General features: G+C 35.0%; 1 protein-coding gene across 1 annotated transcript in view; it reads left to right on the forward strand.

The window, feature by feature from the left end:
• Window positions 1–25,060, forward strand: part of LOC126980157 (lachesin-like) — a 125,926-nt gene that overhangs the window by 71,227 nt on the left and 29,639 nt on the right. The window contains exon 3 of the mRNA XM_050829747.1: window positions 9,182–9,366. Coding sequence (XP_050685704.1) covers window positions 9,182–9,366 — 185 coding nt within the window. The remainder of the gene's footprint in view (window positions 1–9,181; window positions 9,367–25,060) is intronic.

Below are 25,060 nucleotides of genomic sequence, written 5' to 3' on the forward strand. Positions count from 1 at the left end.
ATTTTTGCAATGCAACGCGTAAACTATAAAATTATCACGTATTCAGTGTTAAGTGTTTTTCATTTAACGTTTTATATGTAAATGTTGGTGCTAGTAATTTTTAAGTATTTTAAGTATACTTTGAGGTCACGGACAAGTAAAAAAAGAAGGACTCCACGCCGTGATATTAGCAAGTGAAGCACCGTTATGCTAGTGTGTGTGTGGTTACGGGGGATACTAGTTAAACAATTTTTTCTCCCTTAAATTATCATATATGGCCATAAATACTTATATACTATCGTTTTTACACTTTTCCCAACGCACGTCGGCATTTTGAAATATTTTATTGAAACGCAAATTGATCTGTCACAGAGGATGACAATTCTCATAATGGCCGCTATCGGCCTGTAGTAGTGTAAGTGTGTGCGTGGGGCTATGTATTTACACGTTAATCGGCTTGTTTTGGTGGTACACTATTATGTAAGGGCACACGGAGTCCTTATTTTTTTTACTAGTCTGTGTTTGAGGTATATATATTTTGCGTGGATAACAGCCAACAACATACAAAATTATCACGTATAAAGTGTTGTTTTTCGTTTTATAAGTAAATGTTGGTGTTAGTAACTTATATGTATACTTTGAGACAACTTCAGAATATTTTGTACCTAGTTTATAGCGAATGGTGTTAATAGCAACATATTGCTCTGCTTATGTCAGTTTCAAAATTTTATTTCGATTTGCACCTATATTTAGGGTGACATCCAAAAAATTACCTTTTTTTATGAAAATATGGGACAAGACGAGCAGGACGTTCAGCTGATGGTAATTGATACGCCCTGCCCATTACAATGCAGTGCCGCTCAGGATTCTTGAAACCCCAAAAATTCTGAGCGGCACTACAACTGCGCTCGTCACCTTGAGACAAGATGTTAAGTCTAATTTGCCCAGTAATTTCACTAGCTACGGCACCCTTCAGATCCAAACACAGTAATGCTTACACATTACTGCTGCACGGCAGAAATAGGCGCCGTTGTGGTACCCATAATCTAGCCGGCATTATGTGTAAAGGAGCCTCCTACTGCTGGAAGAGTTATTGTTATAGACTACATAATATTGGATATCATCGATAAAATTTGCATGTCGAAGGAAGCCTTCCTTACTAAAACCGATCCGGCTTCAGCCAAGTTAGCTTTACGAGGATTACAACTTTGTTTTATAAAGTTATACAGATGATCCCCGAGAGAATTTCCATACTTAATAATTCATGAATAGCATTTACCGCCACTTGTCGCAATGTTTTAAAATTGATCATCTGTTTATTATTATTATTAATTTATTCACGCCTATTTCTGCCGTGAAGCAGTAATGTGTAAGCATTACTGTGTTTCGTTCTGAAGGGCGTCGTAGCAAGTGAAATTACTGGACAAATTAGACTTGACAACTTATGTCTCGAGGTGACAAGCGCAGTTGTAGTGCCGCTCAGAATTTTTGGGTTTTTCAATAATCCTGCATTGCATTGTAATGAGAAAGGCGTATCGATTACTAGCAGCTCAACATCCTGCTCGTCTCGTCCTTTATTTTCATAAAAAAAATGTAACGCTCACTAAATTCCTCTACTACTACTATAATAAAGGCAGGGCGTATCAATTACCATCAGCTGAACGTCTTGCTCGTCTCATAGCTTATTCTCACCTAAAAAAAATATATAAAAGGCTTGCGTTATGGCATACTAGCATTTACTCGCGACTTCATGCGCGTGCAAATGTTACTTTGGACAGCATTTTTAATTTTTAATATACTCACTCACTTTGCAAATAATATACAACAAACTGCTGTGGTTAATACATTTTAATAAGCAACCAACTAGAACTTTAATCCCCCTTTTTCATCCCCACACAGGTGTAATTAAAAACACGCGAGTAAAAATATTTATTTATTGCTTATCAAGCGCCTACATACAAATTTTCATGGTGATATCTTCGATAATTATGAACTTTTATACAAACTTCCACCCCCTATTTCAACCCCGCCAAGCATTTTATTTGCGATAAAAGGTAGCCTATGTCCTTTCCCAAGCGCTTGTCTACCTGTGTAATAAATTTCATCGAAATCGGTTCAGTGGCTTAGGCGTGAAAACGTAATAAACAAACTTACATCCACATATTTCATAATATTAGTAAGGACACTATAACTAATGAATCTTTACCTCGGAAATATGACAATTGTATTGCATTGACGTCACAGTTCATATTGTAACATACGACAATTCATCGACGATGCTCAATGACCTTCTATACTCATATAAGGACACTAGCTGACCCAGCAAACGTTGTATTGCCGATATTAAAATCGCGATACAAAAGTAACTGTTGATAGTAGATGGGTGAAAATTTTAAGTTGTATGTATTTTTGAATGCTGACTCATAATGAAACAAATTTAAAAAAAAATGTCAAAAAAATTAAAAAAAAAAATCCGTGTGACCACCCTATATTTAGGGGGATGAAAAATAGATGTCCGATTCTCAGACCTACCCAATATGCACTCAAAATTCATGAGAATCGGTCAAGCCGTTTTGGAAGACTTCAAAGTTTAACACCATGACACGAGAATTTTATATATTAGATAGCATTCGGATTCTTATAGCGGAACAGCAAAAGTGTGCTTAAAGCCAACGTAAGCACAGTTCTCTGCTTAGTAGTGTCAAACGTCAAATCTATACTGAATAACTGTATTACATAGCTGCTTATTCACCAAAAATAATTTAAACAACTGGATTGCATATATACGGCAATGTATAGATGTTGTCGAACCTTTTTATGGCGTAATTTGTGTCATGTTCCTAATAATAATCCTAATCATTGTCCTAATAATAATAATAATATTGACTCTTACACAAATTATCTTGCCCCAAACTAGGCATAGCCAGTACTATGGGTACAAGACAACGATATACTTAATACAGTATACTTACTTAAACATCAATGATCTGAAACAAACATCCATATTCATCATATAATTGTGTGCACCTGGATTCAAACCCGGAATTCCTAGCTCAGCAGGGTCTCTAACCACTGAACTATATGAGTCGTCTATATGTATGTATAGAACGTCATTGTGTAAATATAATAAATCTACTTCCAAAGCGATCAACTTGAGGAAGCATTACGAATGTGCAGTAAATAATAAACATGTAAATCGCAATACATCAAGAATTCTTAGCGAATCGTTCTCATAAAGTCACAATACAGTCTTTATCTTCCCGTATGCGCTCTCCGTAACTTCCATTAATCTTAGACAACATATAGCATGAATTGCGATGTCATTTCACAATAGTACATTGATATCACAAAAGCGTCTCATATGGCAAATAGAGCAAGAATTTTAAAATACAAAACTCTCAATGGAATCGTGGATTTAGAATTATACTTCAATTTTCGTAATTTACCAAGAAAACAGTGATTTTAGAGAATTTATGAAAATTCTCTTATATTTATTATTGGGATTAATTATTGGTATAAACTTATGATATTTTTTTATTTTATTAAACACCACACGTTTTTATTTAAGTTGTTTCATTTTTGTTATTTGTGTTTTTTTTTTTATGGAATAGGAGGACAAACGAGCGTACGGGTCATCTGTGTGGGCGGGGGTGATCACTGCTAAGTGATCACCCCCGCCCACAATCTCTTGCAACACCAGAGGAATCACAGGAGCGTTGCCGGCCTTTAAGGAATGAGTATGCGCTTTTTTCGAAGGTACCCATGTCGTATCGTCCCGGAAACACCGCACAAGGAAGCTCATTCCACAGCTTTGTAGTACGTGGAAGAAAGCTCCTTGAAAACCGCACTGTGGAGGACCGCCACACATCCAGATGGTGAGGATGATATCCTAACTTGTGGCGTGTCGTGCGAAGGTGGAATTAGGCGGCAGGAATCAGGTTAAACAGCTCTTCGGAACACTCCCCGTGATAAATGCGGTAGAAGACACACAATGAAGCGACGTCTCTACGCAACGCCAAGTGATCCAGCCGTTCACAGAGCACTATGTCCCCGACAATTCGAGCTGCTCTGCGTTGCACGCGGTCAAATGGATCGAGCTGATACTGGGGTGCGCCAGACCAGAGATGACAGCAATACTCCATGTGTGGCCGGACCTGCGCTTTGTACAGCGCTAGAATGTGGGCCGGCTTGAAGTATTGCCGTGCTCTATTAATGACGCCCAGTTTCTTATAAGCCAATTTGGCTTTGCCCTCCAGATGGCCACGGAATTGGCAATCGCTCGAGATTTCGAGACCCAGTATTCCGATACTAGGCGAGGCTTTGAGGGAAGTGTTGTCGAAGAGCGGTGACACGACAAATGGGGTTTTTTTTGTGGTAAACGCGCAAACTTGAGTCTTCTGGGGGTTAAATTGGACAAGGTTCAATTTTCCCCATTCCGCGACCTTCTCAAGAGAGGACTCGATAGAAGACACAAGTTTCTCCCGGCACTGGTCGACGATTTCCCGAGAGAGACCTGCATGGCCAGTGTATACGGCATCACCAGTGCTGTCGTCTGCATAGCAATGAATGTTGGAGGTGTCCAACATATCATTGATATGCAGAAGAAACAGCGTGTATAGTGTATAAATAAATGTAAATATTCTTTCTTTCTTATTACGTCACTATTTTTTCTAATAACTCATTGAATTGCTGAAATGGTTCATACTACTACCATCGCTAGGGCTCGCTTAACTTTTTATTTTATTATTTAATTAACATTAACATTTATTGACTACTGCCACATTACACATACTTGTACATTGCAATAGTCATTGTTACAACAACGGCGTGCATAGCATTTAGCATTGGGAGGCTCCTTTGCAACGGCGCCTATTTCTGCCGTGAAACAGTAATGTGCAAACATTACTGCGTTTCCGTCTGAAGGGCGCCGTAGCTAGTGAAATTACTGGGCAAATGAGACTTAACACCTTATGTCTCAAGGTGACGGGCGTAGTTGTAGTGCGCCTCAGAATTTTTGGGTATTTCGCGAATCCTGAGCGGCACTGCATTGCAATGGGCAGGGTGTATCAATTACCACCAGCTGAACGTCCTACTCGTCTCGTTTTTTACTGTCATAAAAAAACTGATAATATACACAAGACTAATAAACTGAAAACTCCAGAATCCAAATAGTTACTAGAATAACTTAATATTATGAAGAATATAAAACTAGAATAAAGAATATAAAACAAATATTCTTATAATACATTGCCTGATTTGTATCAACAGGTAAAATAATTCATATAATTTTAAATATTTTGCAACATGTTAAGGATTTAGTTAAATAAAATACTGTTTAAAAGATTATAACTCGTGTAGGTAATTGCAGTTGTATTTTTGCATTAGTTGTTTGCATAAAGGTTACATTTCTATAATTATTTATTTAACCTGACCTTTCTTGACCTTTGCAGGCTAATGTTTTCAGGTGGACTGGCCTCTAATAAGTATTTTATGATATTATTGTAACTTTCGCGTGACACAAAGAAAATGTTACATATAAAGGAATCATAAAAGATGTCCAGAGATGGTTAGTAAATAGAATGGTAATATAATAAGAGTCTTCACTTAGTGGTATGTGACAGTAGCCAAATAATATAAGTTACCATGCAAACTGAAACACAGTGCTTGCAAGATAATTGTACATTTTGTTTTGATAGTTGAATATTATTTTTATAACTTTGTACTTAGACAATTTAAACGTCTAGATAGAGTCTCTTGCTGTGAAACAACCGATAAAAACGGGCCAGGAATATTAGTTTAGTGTGCGTGACAAGCTACGTCTTACACTCGCGATTTGTATGACACTTTGTGTTAGTGTGCGTGAATTGCTCGAAGTAGAGGTAAGTTCTAAGCTCAATTTTTATTGGCGTTTTCACAGCTGTCACAGTCTATCTATAAGTATAAATGATCTATTTTGTAGTTATCATGCGTTTGCTAAAACACAACCGACACAGCCGTACTTTTCTCGAAGCAGTTCAGGCCATTATCGACCCTCTATAACTTCGCTGTGGTTTTATTTAATTGTATAATAATGTATAAAACATTGTATAAACTCGGTATATTTCAAATTTCATTCAATTTGAACCAGTAGTTTATGAATTATAACTAGTCAAAGTTTCTTAATTTTGCCATTCACTGACGAGTGCCTGACCAACCATCAAAACTGTAAGGTTAACTTCTATCAGACATAGAAGCTTCAAATTCAGAAAAGAATTTATGTTAAGTGTATAAATGAAGGAAAAAGTAAAATATTTTCCAATTACTGACCAGCTTTCTAGATACACCAACTGCTTAAATACATTTTTAATTTCATATATCATAATATATGAGATCACAATATCATAATGTAATTTAATGCAATATTTATCGCTTGTGAGATTCATTGTGTTTATAATAAAAAAAATATCATTGCATTTTCATGCCATGGCCAAGTTAATCTATGTATTAAAAACATAAAATATTTTTAATATTGTTAAGAACCATTAACTAGGGACTGAATGAATTGACCGACTTGATATTACATGGATCTTACAACTTTTTACGGTAGAAGAACTGAGTTGCGAGACGTAGTTTTTTTACAAGTTATGTTTTTGATGGCATTCTTATGAAATTACGCAAATTACAACTTCAGAGTAAATCCTCGAGTTCCTTTATATCCTTATCAGTTTGCTAGCCTACTTTTAAGGCTCCTTCCTTTAATTTAATTAAATATTTGAACATTTAGTAGAATCTGTTCAGGTCAGCTAAAAAATTATATCTATTCTACAAGAACCAAAATAAAATGAAAATGCTATTTAAATTGTGATAGTTAAGATACTTACATAAATCTTACAATCAACATGATTGTAGATACCATTAGAAGAAACGGCTATGTTTCGAAGTAATTTCATATAACAATAGACTAGGGATCGATACTTATCAACATCAAGTTGTCTAGAGTGGACATGCCAAGGTAAATCTTGGGACCATCATCCAACACGGAAGTCTCAGGTGTTTAATTATTCTAGCAAGTCATTAAAATTTAATGAATCTGAGATCTGGAGTATGTAGATGAAACAAATATAAGGTTCAAATTTGTGAGCTATCATTCCTAAACACTATTTCTAATAAATCTTTCACTGAAAACTCAAATTACGAGTATATTCTTATAAATAGGAAGTTTTACTAATATTAATAAACTTTTTGAGTTAGTTAAGATAAGCAACAAAGATTTTAGTTACACAAATAAAATTTATTAACGATGCGGGACTCGAACCCGCGACCTCTCTCGTTCCGTGTGAGTGCTCTTCCATCCAGCCAACCGGTCGAGTGATGTATCATTGATAAATCTTTTATATGTCTTGCTCAACTCTCAGGTTATGGCTTCATATACAGGATCTACTTTACAGATGACAAGCTCCTTAAATAACATTTGCATATTATGAAATTGACTTGAGATGTCACTCTTGCAAATCTAAACAAGTTGTAATATTTTAAGTGATAACCCTCACTTCAGGGATTAATTACTAAAATAAATATTATAACCAACATTTATGAACGATGCGGGACTCGAAACCGCGACATCTGGCGTTCCGTGCAAGTGCTCGTTCACTGTGCCAACCGTTCGAGTGACGTATCGTTTATAAATCGTATTTTGTTCAACTCTCAGATTGTGGCACTCAAAAATTTTTATTTGTGTAATTAATCCCAAAAGTGAGGGTTATCACTTTAATAATAACAAATTGTTTAAGATTTGAATTCTTCTAACCCATCAAACACAAGACAATTATAAAGAATGGTTGAAGGAAGATAAACTTCAAATGATTTCGATCTATAGCAATAAACAGCAACAATCAATTATTTATTGAGGAAAATGAGCAAAAAGGTATTAATATTAATTTTATTGATTCCAGAAACTTTTGTGCGCTATTCTAATAAATAATAATTGCAATTGGAAGAATAGACGAACATTATTGAATAAAGAACAATAAAGCTAGATTTGTTGTTAGTAGTTAATTAAATTTTACTAACAATACATTTAATACTTTTACTTTCCCTTGATTGGAATGTTGAATTGAAGGTATTAAAAAAAGCTACAGATGAAAAGGTAAAAAAACAGGTGATGCTGGCGAAGCTTTGCTCAATCCAGCGGACTAATTAATAAGCCAAAAGTATGAGGTTATGATTTATATTTTTCTACAAAAATTAATTAAAACTACTAGTAAATTATTATACAAAGTTAAATTATAATCATACTAGCCGCCGCCTACGTCGTCCGCGTGAACGCATATAATAAAAATTACTATGACTGCATCTAGATTCATAACATATTGCCTATAGATTGTTCCAACCTCTCGTTACTGATGGAAAATAAGAATTAAATCTATTAATATTAGCTTTTGCGTTTAACCGGACATAAATACAGACATAGCGACAAATTTCCTATAAAGCACTGTTCTCGACACAGCATTAGTCACTTAAAACATATGTAATTACAATTTTTACCTATATATGTATCTTTTATATATTATATACATATATATATTTAGGTATCTAAAATATAGTTCAAAACTCCCCGTCGATATTTTTTGCCTGTGAAGTTGAGTTACTTTTAAATAAACGTACCTTGTATAAAAATTAGAAAAGCGTTATTTTTTACAACTTTATAATATTTTATTCGCGTGGGTTGTAATATTTTACTCGCGTGGGTTAGATAAACAAGTTGTTTTTTCCTATTTTGTGAAAATTGTATTACTTCTGAATTATTTATCCAAATCAAATCAAAAGTTATCAAAGAATGACACTAACGAAGTAGTGGTAAATGTTAAAATATATAACTTTGATTAAATATTTTAACATTTACCACCATTTCGGAAAAGGTCTCGATAGCTCTTAAGGTTTTTTTGTTTTATGAATTACTTACAATGTTTAGCTAAAAAATTTTAGTATTTGTTACAAAACTTTGCATAGATATAAAATATTTATAAAATGGTGTAGCTGTAAATATTTTTTTATAATTTTATAATATTTTTTGACCTACATAAATAAATAACATTTGAGTGGAGCCTTTTATCTGGTAAATAAATCTCACATAAAAATTATTGATGAAATAAAAAAACAACTATACTGCAAGAGGTATTCATTTTTTTTAAATATTTTGGTACAAGGAACCTATTTTTTGCAGGTCTGTCTGCCGGAGGGATAGACACCACAGATCCTGATAGCATATTTGCTGTGGGCAATGGAACTGCTGAGACGGAGATAGCGATACAACCACATTTTGATAACAGTAGCAAACGGGAGTACACGGCCGCTGTTGGTCAACCGGCTTATTTGCATTGTCGTGTCAAAAACCTTGGCGACAGATCGGTGAGTTATAACTAATATCAAATGTCGAAGTATTGACGTACGATAAGGAAATAGATTCCCAATCACCTATTAGGGCGACACTAAATACCGGCGACCTTGAGAGATATGAGTTCACGGCTCCTATGTAACAAAGCCAATATTTTCAATATTCTTGGGTCGAAAATGCAACATTTTAACAGGCGCAAACTGCTGAATTACTTACAATCCTCATTATTGATTACTAATCTGAATAAATGTACCTACATAAAAAAGTAAAATCTATAAGAACAACTATTATGATAGTAGTATACTAAACAAATGCATGATGCCGACAAAAACTTGTTTAAGTGCAAAGAAAACTGGTAGTTCATAATAGCTCTGGAGTGCTAACTTTAACCAACAATAAGCATTAGCAACCTACAAGTAAGACTTAAGGGTATGTGTAACAGGATAAAGTAGTGTTTATAGTTCCAAATCCTATATTTTCACCACAAAACTTATCTAAAAACACATTGTTTGCATGTTTTCTGTTTACCCTTCGCCTTAATCAGTCGTAAAAGAATGACAGAGCACCGTTGTATATACGTACCTATACATTAACTTATACGGATAATATTTAAGTATTCATTTACATTAACACCCTATATCGTAGCTGTAATGTTCAAATTCCTTTGTATACGTGCATTAGAAGCTCGGATACGAACACGAGGCAAGAACATTTTGTTTTAGCAATTGATATACTATTTTAGCAAAATGATTAAAAACGTCAAAGTATGAAATACTACATTCCATCCAATATAAGTTTGCATATTATGCTGTTATTTGGACAGTTTATCATTGAATACTTTGTTATTGCGTGGCGTTGTATTCAAAGCGCGGTCGAAACACAACTGAACGAAAACTCGACATAATAGACGAGTAGGCAGAGTTTTGCTCCAGGCAATTTTTGAGCGTGATTATGACTTATGATTACTAGATGTTTGTTGTACGCCAATGTGGCGAAAATAATATATTTTATCCCTTATCATACTTAATGCTCCTTCTATAAAAACACAATATTTATATTAATATTTTAAGTTTAAGCGCGTACACCTTCCTTAAAGGCCGGCAACGCTCCTGTGATTCCTCTGGTTTTGCAAGAGCTTGTGGGCGGCGGTGATCACTTAACCACAGGTGACCCGTACGCTCGTTTGTCCTCCTATTCCATAAAAAAAAATAAGAAAAGATTTTTCTCTTCTTTAACAAATAGGTTTATTTTGTTTTTAACTTGTATATTAAATTAACTAAATTTTTTTTTAATCCTGCGATTGTACAAATATTTTGAAGATATAAAATAGTAGCAGTGAGAATATATAATACCAGCTTAGTGAAACTGCAAATCACCCTTAGTTGATATCGTTTTGATCTTCAGTGTTTGTTACCAAATCGGGTTTCTTTGTTCAAATTTTGTTTTAAAAATTGTTATTTATGCAACTGTTGTGTAATAACGAATGTGAGTTCATCAAAGTATCACATGAGTGTTTTAATATTTAATTATCAACAGTTGCATACAATACTTTATCTGCAACCATAATATGAATCCTTTATAAAGGATTCTGAAACAGTTAGCTTACTGCTAACGTTAAAAATGCCAGGCCTTGTAACCATTACATTATCCAAACGAGTTTGACATTGGGAGTTTTAATATTGGCAATAAGCTGTTTTAAAATGTATTTAATAGAGGATTTAAAGCATGGGTGTAGATAAATAAAATTAAAAAAATAATCAACCCAAAGTAATACGAGGGTCCGCAATTCTTGTCGAATGATCGCTTTATTACGTCTGCATAAAGGAAGCATATTTTATATAAAAGCTCGTACACAATGTCGGTGACAGTACTCTTGGATACGGCTTATATCTAAATTAAGTCGTCGTTTGCATACTGATCTCGTAGCTGCTCCAGATATGCAAAACCATCACAAAATACAATATAATAACGTACACAGCGGTTCTTAATGAGATGTGTTCATGGCGTGTTTTAATGTTGTTCTTCATTCGTATAGCTAAGTACCTACATTAATTGAACAGATTAGCTTTACTAAAATTAAATGAACAATGCTATTATGCATATAGTGATGACTTACGGTACGCAGACGTGGTCGCTAACTATGGGCCTAATGAGAAAGGTCGCTTAGAGTGCAATGGAGAGGGCTATGTTTGGATGGAGTTTCTCTGTCAGATCGAATCAGAAATGACGAGAGGTCCGTAGGAGAACAGTAGGAGACAGATGGCCGTTGTGGCATTAAAGTCCTCAAATGGTGACCACGTACTGGAAGACGCAGTGTTGGTAGGCCCCCCATAAGATGGACCGACGATCTGGTCAAGATCGCCGAAATACGTTGGATGAGGGCAGCGCAGGACCGATTGTTATAGAAATCTTTAGGGGAGACCTTTGTCCAGCAGTAGACGTCTTACGGCTGATGATGATGATGATGATTATGAATATTATTAATCTGTTAATAATAATTAAAAAATATTATGCATAAAAGAAAAAAATTATAAATTTAGTTTAAATATTTACAAGGTAACTTCTTAACCGACTTCAAAAAAGGAGGAGGTTCTCAATTCGTCGGTATGTTCTTTTTTTTATGTCATGTGCTCAAAACTTATGGGGCCCATATGTCGGACTCAGACACCCTCTATCGACTAAAAACCACCTCTATGCTGTCACGGGGCGTATTTGAAGGAGACTCGAACCTCGGACCAGCTGTATGTCACTGTGGGAAGGTCGCTTAACAGTAAATCGCTTATGATCTAATATGATCTGGTTAGTCCGGTTTTATTTTTTCGCCCAGACAAAGGATAGGGCTACCCTCTAGGATAACGACGGGAGGGAGGTGGTGAATGCACATGCATATCAACGCCAACTCCAGAGGTTGACTTTGGACAAGTAAAAGCCTCTAAAAGCCTTCATCGAAGGCGATCTTCTATTGGGGAGTGACGAGGCTCAAGCGGCACTCTTTTAGTAGTATCCGCTGGGATGAATGATAGTCCGACCGAAATGTCTTACTATAAGGGTTCTATTTCTAAACTATTATAGCGCGTTTCAATTTCCTCTCGTTAATGCGCAGAAGCCAAGCTTTCCAACCGCAGTACCACCCTGTCAAACTTAAAATTGATGGAGTGTTTCTCGCAAATATTTTTCACTGAAAGCTAAACAGCAAACAAAAGCACTTTAGAATTCTGAAAAATTTCAAAGACTTTATTTCAATTTCGCAGTTTCCTCTCACAGAATAAAATCGCACGATCTAAACGGAAATGTCTATCCATATTTCAAGTTTTAATTTCAGATATCGTGCCTTAAAAGAACTCCACGCTCGTGTGGAAAATATAACAGTACTAAAACAATTGTATTATTTTGGCCGCAAACACAATCATAACTTTCAATCGAGATAAAACTAGACTTATTGGAGCATTGAGTAAAGTGATTGAAACAGAGATTATTAAACGTTTGGAAAACATATTTCTTTTATGTACTGCATCGTTGTATTTGATCGTAAAAAATTTAATCTAATCAATCTAATATAATCTTACTAATATTATATGTTTGTTACTCTTTCAAGCAAGAACTATTAGAATGGGTTTTGATGAAACTTTACAATAATATAGCTTACACATCAGAATAACACCTATAATGTGTAAAGTCACATATGAGTAAGAAGTAATATTAGTGACAAGTAAATACAAATTTAAACAAGATAAACTTTGCTTCTCACATCATTTGCCAAACATTTTTAATAGTTACGACGATGACCAACCGAGTACGCGATATTATGGTGTGGTCCGGCGGCAGCCGAACGACTGAATAGATTTCATTTAAATTTGCAATATTAACGGTAATTAATAGGTCAGTACAACATAATGTAGGATACATAATATCACGCTAGATGTATCAAAAAATATAGTAAATATTTTTTGCATCCACGTGGACGACGACGTATTTTTTTAAATAATATATGGAGATTTTATATATCACTGTCTTTTAAAGGCTTAGTGTCAACTCTAAGATCCTTGTAAATCTTAAAAAAGGGTAAGAACGCAGAATAGAGTGACGCGTATTGAATGTAGATATATAAATATAGTACTTTTTGGCAACGGTTAAAAACGTGGAAATAAATTAATCTGATTAATTTTCTGAAATAAAACATGGTGAAATTTAGTTATAATACTAAAAGTGCTGGTGTTATGAGAGTAAAGTGTAACAAAGAACTGTGATATTCTACTTTTAATCATTGTAACTTATAATATGGTTTTACACCCATTTTTAAAGTGTCTTTATTCGATCCTAAGATCTATACAATTATTATCTAAAATGTATTTTTAACTTTGGCGATATTTGTCAAAAAAGCGGTACACTGTGTGGTTTTATTGTCATGGCGTTACTTCGTCGTATTTGTGTAAATAAATACTGATATGAGATAATTGAATAAACCGCTTGTTGACAAAACAAACATTTTTGTAACAGGATCATATTGTTCCCTATTCGGCTAACAATAATCGTAACTAGAATTAGATGAATTAATTAGATTGTATAAAATACGCAATTATTTTTATACATTTATCTATTGTTTTGGAATACTTTTTTGAAGTCGATTGTTTTTTGTTATTTTTTTTTATTTTTGAAGTGAATACTTCTTTAGCCGCGTTGGGCTTTTTGGTAGGAGAAAATCTTATGGGTTCGCTTCACCGACTTCCTCACGCACGCGATAAATAATACGGCCCATACTGTCTTGTAACACAAGAGGAATCATAAGTGCATTACCGTAACGTACGTCATATGAATTCAACAATTGAAAACACACATTATTAACACAGCAACGTATATTGAAACAAAGTAACTAAAGCATTGTTGGTTATTCAACCTATTCATGGATAGATGCATGAATGATGTGAGAGAAATGCAATGTGGAATCAATATGGAATGGGTTGTGTATTAAGTGCCTCTTGTACGCCGATGATCAAGTCATTTTTTCATCATCGGTAAATGAGTTGCAACAAATGATGGACTGCTTGAACGGGAGCTCCAAAAAGAGAGAGGTTTGAAAGAAAATGCAAGAAAGACGAAAGTGATGGTATTTGAGAAGGATGAAAGGTTGACTGAGTGTACTATCACGATTAAAGATGAAAGGGTAGAACAAGTTACAGAATTCGTATATTTGGGTAGCATGTTTACAAGAGACGGAATATATGAAGGTGATATTGAAAAGAGAGTGACTGCGGGAAACTGTGTGAATGGAGCGCTGCATGCCTTTATAAACGGTCAGACTGGGCCAATAGAAGCGCGAATGGTTGTACATAATGGAGTGCTTGTCGCCACGTTAATGTGTGGAAGTGAGGGTTGGGTATGGCAGAAGAAGCATAAAAGCAGAATTAACGCAGTTGAGATGCGATCACTGCGTAGTATGTGTGGGGTAAGACTGACTGATAGAATTCCGAATGCGGTAATACGAGCGCGCTGTGGTTTGAAAGAGGATGTTGTGACAAGGACTGAAAAAGGAATGCTGAAATGGTTTGGACACGTGGATGGACGTTGCACGCGAATGAGTGAAGAAAGAATGACGCATCAAATATATAAGGCAAGTGTGTGTGGGCAAGTCGGTCGCGGGAGATAGAAGCAAATGGCATTCTATTGTCTCTGCCTACCCCGACGGGAACAAGGCGTGAGTGTGTGTATGTATGTATGTAACTATCGCATTGCCAGTGTAAGACATAGCTGTCACAAAAACCTAAAGCCAAAGCACTAATCCTGGCCTATTGTCATGCGTTGCCTAACAGAAAGACACTCTATCTAGACATATAAATTATCTAGGGAGTCATCGGTTCTACCCATTGCACCACTGATGCTTTGTTTAAAAGATTTTTCAATCCCTTAAAAAGTTTTTTATTTAAATGCGTAGGTAACAAACACAATAACTACTAAAAGTAGTTTATTTTGTATTAAATAAAGAAACAGATAAACAAATTAAGATAATGTTTACTTTATTTGAATTCATAAAATAATTAATATTATCGCGAGTGTTACACATTTAAATAAAACACTTTTAAAAGTTAAAACGCGTGTAATTGTATCTGTGTTTTTAGGTCGTTTTGTAACGTCGGGTTAAATAAATTAAAAATAAAAATGTAAGTTTTACGCAAAAATCTAATGTATAAACACAGTTACATTTACACGCGTTTAATCCTTTAAAAGTGTTTTATTTAAAATAAATATTACCTTAAAAGGTTTATTTATAAAAGTAATACCTTATTTCTTAATTAAGCGTGCCTTAATATCAAACGACTGCTTGTTTATGCTCGAACCTCCCCAATATCTCGTCTTACCGAAACGCGATGCTCTCTGTTATATATTACGTGACATTAATTATTATATGAAACCCGGATAGCGATAAATTACTACAGCTACTATAATTACGAAAATTATTTAATGCAAGTTTATTTTCAAACAGAATCCATGCAATTTTTCCCGTTTTCTTGTCTCATCCAATCTTTATCCGCGTCTTTACAAACATCAACGAAGGAAGAGTTTTACAAAGTTTTGAAAGGTATAAAAAGATTTTCTTAGAACATCGCAAGAAGTTATACAAAATTGTTCTTGGCTGAGTAGTAACTCAGTTAAGGACTTTTCTCCGCCCCCTTGCTATGAAAAGTCTTGTTTTATTCAGAATATTCTATCGGTTCCATTAAACTAAATAGTTCGATTATTGAAACGAGCCGGCCTACTGTTTTGGATCGTTATGTTCGATTTGATGTTACCAAAGTGGCACGATTGTCGTGGTACGACAGAGCGTGATCGAATAAAGCACTAGAAATAGGTCGGAGCTAGAAAACTACATTTGGAAGAAAGCCAACTGAAGCCATGAGGATTTTTGTTTTTATTGTGCTATAACATTGTAGGTATGTCAACTTTTCTTTGTATGCTAACGTGAATGAGTCTCGAAGCTCATTTTGTAAGACTACTTGGGTTATCATGCAGATAATTAAATTGTTAGCTTTTTATGCATTGACAATAAGGTACGAGGCGAGCAAGGCTTTCAGCTGATGGTTATTGATACGCGCTACAATACCTCTCAGGATACTTGAAAAACCAAATAATTCTAGCGGCACGACAATTGCACTCGTGACATGGTGAAGATGTTAAGTTAATGACACTAGCTACGGCGCCCTTCAGGCCGAAACACAGTAATGTTTACACATTACTGCTTCACGGCAAAAAAAGCGCCGTTTTGGTACCCATAATATAGCCGGCACGCCGCAACAGCGTCCTAAAGCAAAGCTTACCAATAAAAAGGTAATGGTAACTGTTTGGTGGTCTCAGCATGGTATTATTCACTATAGCTTTCTCCGATTTAGTCAAGCAATAACAGCAGATGTCTACTTTGCTGAACAACAATGACAGCAAAACTAGCAGAAACTCATGAATCGATCTTCGCCATTATTGCTTCATGATAACGCAATACCTCATACAACACAAGAAACCGATGTAACTCTACAGGAACTGCAATTAGAAACCATTCGCCACCATCTCTCTTCGCCAGACGTTGCTCAAACGGACTACCATTTTTTTCCGTGATTTGGACAATTTTCTATTTGATAAAAAGTTTTCTTCTCAGGATGCACTACAAAATGCTTTCACACAGTTTGTCGAATCTAGATCACTGTTCTATCGCATAGGCATAAATGACCTTCCTATTATATGTCAGCAATGTATAGATAATCATGGTAATTATTTTGAATAAATAAATATGTTAAATTAACAAATAAAACGAACTTAAATTTTTCAGTACATATCGACAATTATACTTTAACATACTTTAACCCCTAATATTTTTGCTACCTACATTTTAGGTTTAAAAATATTTCTCAGACGATTATGCCGTTTGATAATAACAATTACGTGACATTAAATATTATATATATATTAAAATTGATAATAACTTAATCTTCCTCTTCTTCGGCGTTACACTCTTGTCAGAGTGGTCGTGGTCGTCACGTCGAGGTTAGTGGCCTGTTTCACAATGCGACGCCACTCGTCGCGAACTGCCGCTCTTCTCGTGCATTCATGCAGAGTACCGTCGACAGCTTGCCTCACTTGGTCCGTCCACCTCATCGGGGACCTGCCTCGTGGTCTAGTGCCCTTGACTTTACCCTGCACTATTAAGCGTTCTATGGAGTCGCTTCCACGTCGCGATACATGCCCGAAAAAAGTGAGAATGCGAGCTTGTACGGTAGTTGACAGTCTCTGTTTGATGCCGAGCTCCTGAAGAATGGACTCATTGGTTCGGAATTCCCCACCTCGATATACCGAGCATTCTTCTCCAGCACCACATCTCAAAAGCATTGATCTTTTTCTTCTAACTTTCTCGTAGGGTCCATGTCTCAGCAGCGTAGAGGAATATGGGGAATATGAGAGCCCTTACAAGTCGTATTTTGGTGGTTATAACATATAATAATAAAATAACTTAATAGTAAATAAAATTTCCACTCTTGCTGTAACTAACAATTTTAAAGCTGGTGATAGTAATTTAAAATTAAACTTCGTTACCGAAATGACATTTTAATTTAAAACTGTCGAATATATTAAGTATTTTGTGTTAAAATATAGTACGGTTTTTTCAAACAGTTAATGAAAATTTTATGAGCGGCTTCGGAACATATTGTGAAAATTCAAAAAGGTTGTGACGGGTTAAAGAATATTTAAACGCTTTTTCGGGACTGATTCAGTAATTTATTAACTGTTAACGGTTCGATTCAAATGTGTTCAATAAAATATGGAGCGTGAATTTCAAAAGTGCAAGGGAACAGACTGATTAAATTAACAATAAAATGCAATTATACATCAAAAGAATGAAGTGACACGACCAGGACGTTCAGCTGTTGGTAATTGACACGCCCTGCCCATTACAATGCCGCTCGGGATTATTGAAAAACCCAAAAACTCTCAGCAGCACTACAACAGCGCTCGTCACCTTGAGACATATTTATTAAGTTGTCAAGTCTCATTTGCCCAGTAATTTCACTAGCTACGGCGCCCTTCAGACCGAAACACAATAATGTTTACACATTACTGCTTCACAGCAGAAATAGGCGCCGTTGTGGTGCCCATAATCTAGCCGGAGTCCGGTGCAAAAGAGCCTCCAACAGGTGAAAGTAAAGTAAACATTAATATGTTTCGGTCTGAAGGGCGCCGTAGCTAGTGAAATTACTGGGCAAACAAGACAACATCTTACGTCTCCAGGTGACGAGCGCAATTATAGTGCCGTTCAGAATGTTTGAGTTTTTCAAGAATCCTGAGCGGTATCAAATACCAGCAGCTGAATTCCTTGCTCAGCTCGTCCTTTGTTAATATTAAAAAAGAATAGGAGGACAAACGAGCGTACGGGTCACCTAGTGTTAAGTGATGAATCGCCTCTTGCCGATGGCGGTGCCTTAAGCAGATCACACCGCACCGACTACTAGTACTCTTCTATCTTCTTCTTCTTCTACCGGATCACTTTCCACTTTTCACTACTTCTTCTTCTCTTCCTTCTTTTCCTTTTCACTTTCGAGTCTGAACTAGAACTGCCGTAGGCCATGCTTAGTATGGCTTACACTCGAACGGTTGGCTCAGTTGAAGAGAGCGCTTGCACGGAACGCGAGGTCGCGGGTTCGAGTCCCGCGTCGTTCATAAAATTTTGTATTCAGTTAGCTGAATTATGATAGAAATGGTCAAGATGACCAAATAATGTCAGGGCGTCGAATTTGAGTGTCGGTGTGCCCTCTCGTCGTTAAAATTTAGTCTGATAGTTTTCCTCACGCGCCAAAAAGTATAACCTTTAAGAAAACATTAGTAATAATATGTTTGCCAAATTCTGGTAACCAAGACAACAGAAATCTTAGATTTATTTCAATATTTATTTAGATTAGTTATAACTAACTATTGCTGGTAATATTTAACATTTCAATTACTCACTCATATTTAGAATATCGTGCACTTATTTTTACACGAGTTTTATGACACAATATTGATGGAGGAGTTCTGTCAAGCGTATGGCTTTCTACAACTAAAGGCAGCTTTTAATTTTATATACATATAAGGACATATCATTCACAGTCTGATGACAAAGAGGATGTAAATACTACGTAATAAGAGGCGGAACTCCTTAAGTAAAAATGAAACTTTAGTATGATACGTGCTGTCAAATAAATAGTAGTAATTACAGTATCGCGATTGGCCACGAAGTATAATCCAGCTAAGTTTAAATGCGAATAGTTGCTTAAAACGTAGTGCATTTCGGCTATCTCTGTTTTTTACAAGATTATATAGCCTTCATCTGTCAATCTATCAATGACCGCATGTTTCGTACAATTTCGCTAGGTTGGTATGATGGCGGAACGGCAAAAGTGTGCTTAAAGACAGGGCATTTTCTCCTTAGTCAACTGTGACTGTTCAAATCGTGTTTTAAAAATGTTAACCTAATATATGTTTTACATTGCTGCTTATAAACCAAAAATATTTCAAACAACGTGAGTAAATGCGGCAATCTATAGATAAAGCAGTCGAAGCTTATTATGGTGTACTTTATGACATTTTCTATATTTTGGCTTTGTTTTTACATGCTTTTTATAAGCTTCACCTGACTCATTTGCGCGCGATTTTGACCCACTTTAAATGGCCAGATTTCGTTCAAAGTTCATAGATTTGATAACAATACATTAATTTGATAAAATTATTCCATTTTCAAATTGCAAATGAGATTTTTGTAAATTTATATAATTTTCATCCATTTTTTAGTTCAGCTTTCTATTAAACGCATATTTTTTAGTTTTTTTTTAACTACTATATATTATACAAACGGACGAGTAAAAAAAATAAGGACTCCGCGCCGTGATATTAACAAGTGAAGCACCTTTATGCGAGTGTGTGTGCATTTACGGGGGATACCAGCTAACACAAATTATGTCCCGTAATTAGTCATAGTATTATATAGCCACATTTCTTTTCACTCCGATTTTTTATTTTTCCTTAATTTTTCAATACACAGCACATTTTAAAATAATTTATTGCGACGTAAACTGATCCGTCACAGACGATGGCTGATGTCATAATAGCGGCTGATCGGCTTATATCAGTGTAAGTGTGTACGTTGGGCTGTGTATTTACACGTTAACTGGCTTGTTTTGATGCGTCACTGTTATGTTAGGTGACACGGAGTCCTTATTTTTTTACTCGTCCGTGGTTATACGACGTGATATGTCTATATGTATAGAACATCATTGTTTTCAACACGTAAACAATATTATTCGATATATAATAATGATTCACGAAACTAATTATTTTGTGTCACTATATCACAGGTTCTGAAATTACTTTCACCAAATTAATTATACTATGGTGTCACGAGTATCGCTATGTTATTGCCCTAACGGTTTCTCTCCCTAATGATAACCTCGATAAGTAATTACAACCTCAACAGGGTTCATTTATTGTATAAATGTATTTTAGTTGCGTTTGTATACGATAGCATAGATATAATTACATATTATTAAACGGAATTGTAACATGCAATTAAGAACAAGGTAAAAAAATTCATATAAGTAATATTCGTACTTAATTATACTTTATTAAATGTTTTGCTATGTTTTTTATGACAATAAGGGTCGAGACGAGCAGGTCGTTCTGATGATGGTTATTGATACGCCCTGCCCATTACAATACAGTGCCGCTCAGGATTCTTGAAAAACCCAATAATTCTGAGCAGCAATACAATTGCGCTCGTTACCTTAAGACATGAGATATTAAGTATCATTTGCCCAGTAATTTCACTAGCTACGGCGCCCTTTAGACCGAAACACAATATTGCTTACACATTACTCCTTCACGGCAGAAAAAGCCGTTGTGACAATGTTTGACATATTATGGTTGCCAAACGTGTAAGCTTACTGCTGAAACAAGAAAAAAGGTAAGCGATCCAGGTTCCTTATCAGGAGTATGCTAAAGATAGGAACCTGGATAAAATACGATACATTAAAATAAGAAAAAAACTAAAGCAACAAACTCTCTGAAATATGCACAAAAATTGAAATGGAAGTAGGCAGGACATGTTGCGCGGTTAACAGATCCGAGATGGACCAAAAAATCAAAAATCTGGAACGGCCTACAAAGAACAAGATATAGACCTATTACAAGATGGGAAGATGATATTAAAGCAATAGCTGGTCCAAACTGGAGACAATTAGCTGAAGACAGAGTAAAAAGGGCATGGAGGAGGCCTTCACCCATTATGGGGTTCCGGTAGATTAAATAAAAATTAAGTAACTAAAAATACTATGATATAATACATAGGATACACATAAAATTATATAAAGTAAGAGACACACAGGATGCCGGCTAGATTATGGGTACCACAACGTCTGACCAAATTTCTAACGTGAAGCATTAATGTGTAAACATTACTGTGTTTCGGTCTGAAAGGCAACTTATCTAGTGAAATTGCTGGGCAAATGAGACTTGACAACTTATCTCTCAAGGTGACGAACGCAGTTGTAGTACCGCTCAGAATTTTTGTATTTTTCAAGAATCCTGAGTGGTACTGCATTGCAGCTGCAGGGCAGGTCGTATAAAATACCATGAGCTCAACGTCCTACTCGTCTCGTCCCTTATCTTCATAAAAAACAACAACTTCATAAAGAACAAATAAATCACATAGAATAAACTTAACAAAACGAATACATCCATAGAGTTCAAGAAATGTAAATTTACTGGAAATAAAAGGCTTTTTTATTTTTATTTTATTTTTAATGTATGCCTTAAAATCGATTTAAGTAGTTATTTAGTGATGAAAAGTCAATCACATATTGTGAGTTAGCTCGCGACTGTAATAGTTCACTTAAGATGTTTAAACGAGAGGTCGGTACACAATCATCATGAATTAAAGTACAGTCAAGTAAGAAACTTGAAGCTTGAAATGTCGCGAACACAACCGCAATAGGTTAAGTGGAATTTAGATTGCTTTCTGTAACTTTGAGATTCCAAATTCTATAAGTATTTGACTTAACTAAGTAGTTTCTTCATTTCGTATTCGAATGTGCTTGGCTTGTCTCCTTGCGATATAAGTATGTAAATTATTTAACTATAGTGTAGGTACCTTAATATCATCAAGATTAGATTGTTAAGTCATATTTGGTTGGTTTTGGTGATATTCTCAAATCAAATCAAAATATTTTATTGCAACACACAACACACACACACATTTACAGTAGGATGGTTGGTACATTAATGGGTAGACAATATGTGACGCCCTGCAAGGGCACAGCAACGTTATACATAAAATAAATAAGTCTTATACATTTTATACATTCTTATACTATATTGTAACTAATTCTCACACTTAGTGTAATTAAAAAAATCGGGTAAATCGTAGAACCATTTTGAAACTAAAAAATTTTTAAGATGTCTTTTAAATAGAGAAGGCTTCTCTTTATTTTTAATTTCGTTTGGGATGTGATTATAAATTTTTATTGCCATTTGATGACACTAATGACATTTAATTTGTTTAAATTTCTATTATTACGCTTATTATTTGGTAGTGTTGAGTATAAGTCCGAATGTTTTTTAATAAATTTACATGCTTCTAGGATGTAAATTGAATTAAGAGTTAAAATTTTGTGTTTAATAAAATATGGTCTACATGAATCCATCTGCTGGATATTTTCTAAAATTCTGATACATTTTTTCTATTGAATAAATATATCTTTTATTTCACTACAGTTTCCCCATATTAATATTCCATATGATAATTTAGAATGTGCATATGCATAATATGCATATGCATATGCATTGTTTTATTATATTGTTAGTTTTTTGAAACTCAAATTTTTAATATTTTATTAAGCATGCTAACAATACATATAAGAATAATCTGAGGATCAATTAAAAACAAAAAGCTAATATTATGAGATTTTATATTACATATGCAATCCAAAACAGTTGTATTAGCTTAGAAAATATTCACATTCACCCAGCGAGGGAATTGTTTGATGTTTTCGTGAGATTTTTAGTTAATTAATTTTTATCTAAGGTAAAAAATATGTCATTCAATTAAAAAGGAAAACTCAAATTACCTTAATTAGGCCAAATTAATGCTATGTTTACTATGGCTTCAGTATCGTGACTCGACGAACAAGAAGCCACACATTTTTTTTTATGATCACCGAGGTAATATTATATCAGAAAAATATAAAATATGATTATAAGAGCGATCGAACGAAGCAGCCTTATAATTAATGATGTTTAAAAAAATAGGTCACATAACTTATTTAAATAAAACACTTTTAAAGGATTAAAACACGTGTCATTGTAACTGTGTTTTACATTAGATTTACAGGGGTCCCATTGAATACGAGGAATCTGGAAAGGTCTTGAAACGTCGAGTTAAATAAAATAACAACAAAAATGTAACTTTTACGCGTCGTAATACTACGCCTTAAGTATGTGTCCACCGAAGATTGGCCCACATTGCCCTCCTGACCAAACGATGCATTTAATCAGCAATGTAAAATTCTACTTAAACCAATTCGACACGTTTTTCGCTTGTACACGCGGCATTCTCATAAGATGTTGACTCGCCGAATTTTGGAACGACAGTCACGTCTAATTCCACATCATAACATACAAGGCGAAATTATCTCTGGACCTCGCTGGAACTTTCCCCTTTCACCCCCTCGCACTCGTCCTGTTGCGTCAGTACAGTTTGCAGTTTCATTACCGTTAGGTACATGCCGTGATATTTACATTGTTTTGAATTTTTCATTGTTACGATTTTACTTTTGATGTTGATAGTTTCGTAGTTACTATTGTTCTGTGCCGCTATAATAGTTTTTATTATGAAAATAAGAGACGAGACGAGCAGAACTTTCAGTTGATGGTAATTGATATGCCCTGCCTATTACAGTGCAGTGCCGCGCAGGATTCTTGAAAAACACAAAAATTCTTGCTACGGCGCTCTTCAGACCGAAATACAATAACGGTATGTTACCAATGACGTTCTATATATACTTCTTTGATGTTGTAGATAATTAATACTTTGATCAGAGGCCCTTTACCAATGATGTAATGGGCCTTTTGTGATCACGAAGCATAAAGTTAGCCACAGATATCGTCTGTTTATGATTGATGCGGCAATTATCTATATTCAATCACAACCCTAAATTTCCGCTTCGAGGGTCATGTTTCTAAACTTTCAATGGTTTTTTAAATCAATCTTTGAAAGAATTGATTGTTATGGATGTGATAGTTAACGAGCGGGACACTTCTTTGTTTTTTTTTTTCCTTTTTTGAAGTAAAACTGCTTGAATCGCGGCCTCGAGGTAACTGGAAGACAATGCAACGAAAGTCAGTTACGGCAAGATGGCGTCACGTCGGTTTTTGTTTTCTTCGTCCATTATAAGGACAGACAAAGGGTTCGAACCCATACAGCCATGTTTGTTAATATTCAATAACAACGTCATATTGATGTGTGATAATAATCTAACCTTCAATTCTCATAATCAATTATTTTTTTAATGATTAAAAATTTTAAAACGTGCAAGTTGTATCAATGAATTATAAATAGAATAATATAAAATGAAAATAACAATCTGTTAGATGAAATGGTGGATGGAATCCCTCGAACATTTTTCTAATTCATCAGGAAAAAAG

The sequence above is a fragment of the Leptidea sinapis genome, chromosome 5 (assembly GCF_905404315.1).
Source record: "Leptidea sinapis chromosome 5, ilLepSina1.1, whole genome shotgun sequence".
NCBI lineage: Eukaryota > Metazoa > Arthropoda > Insecta > Lepidoptera > Pieridae > Leptidea > Leptidea sinapis.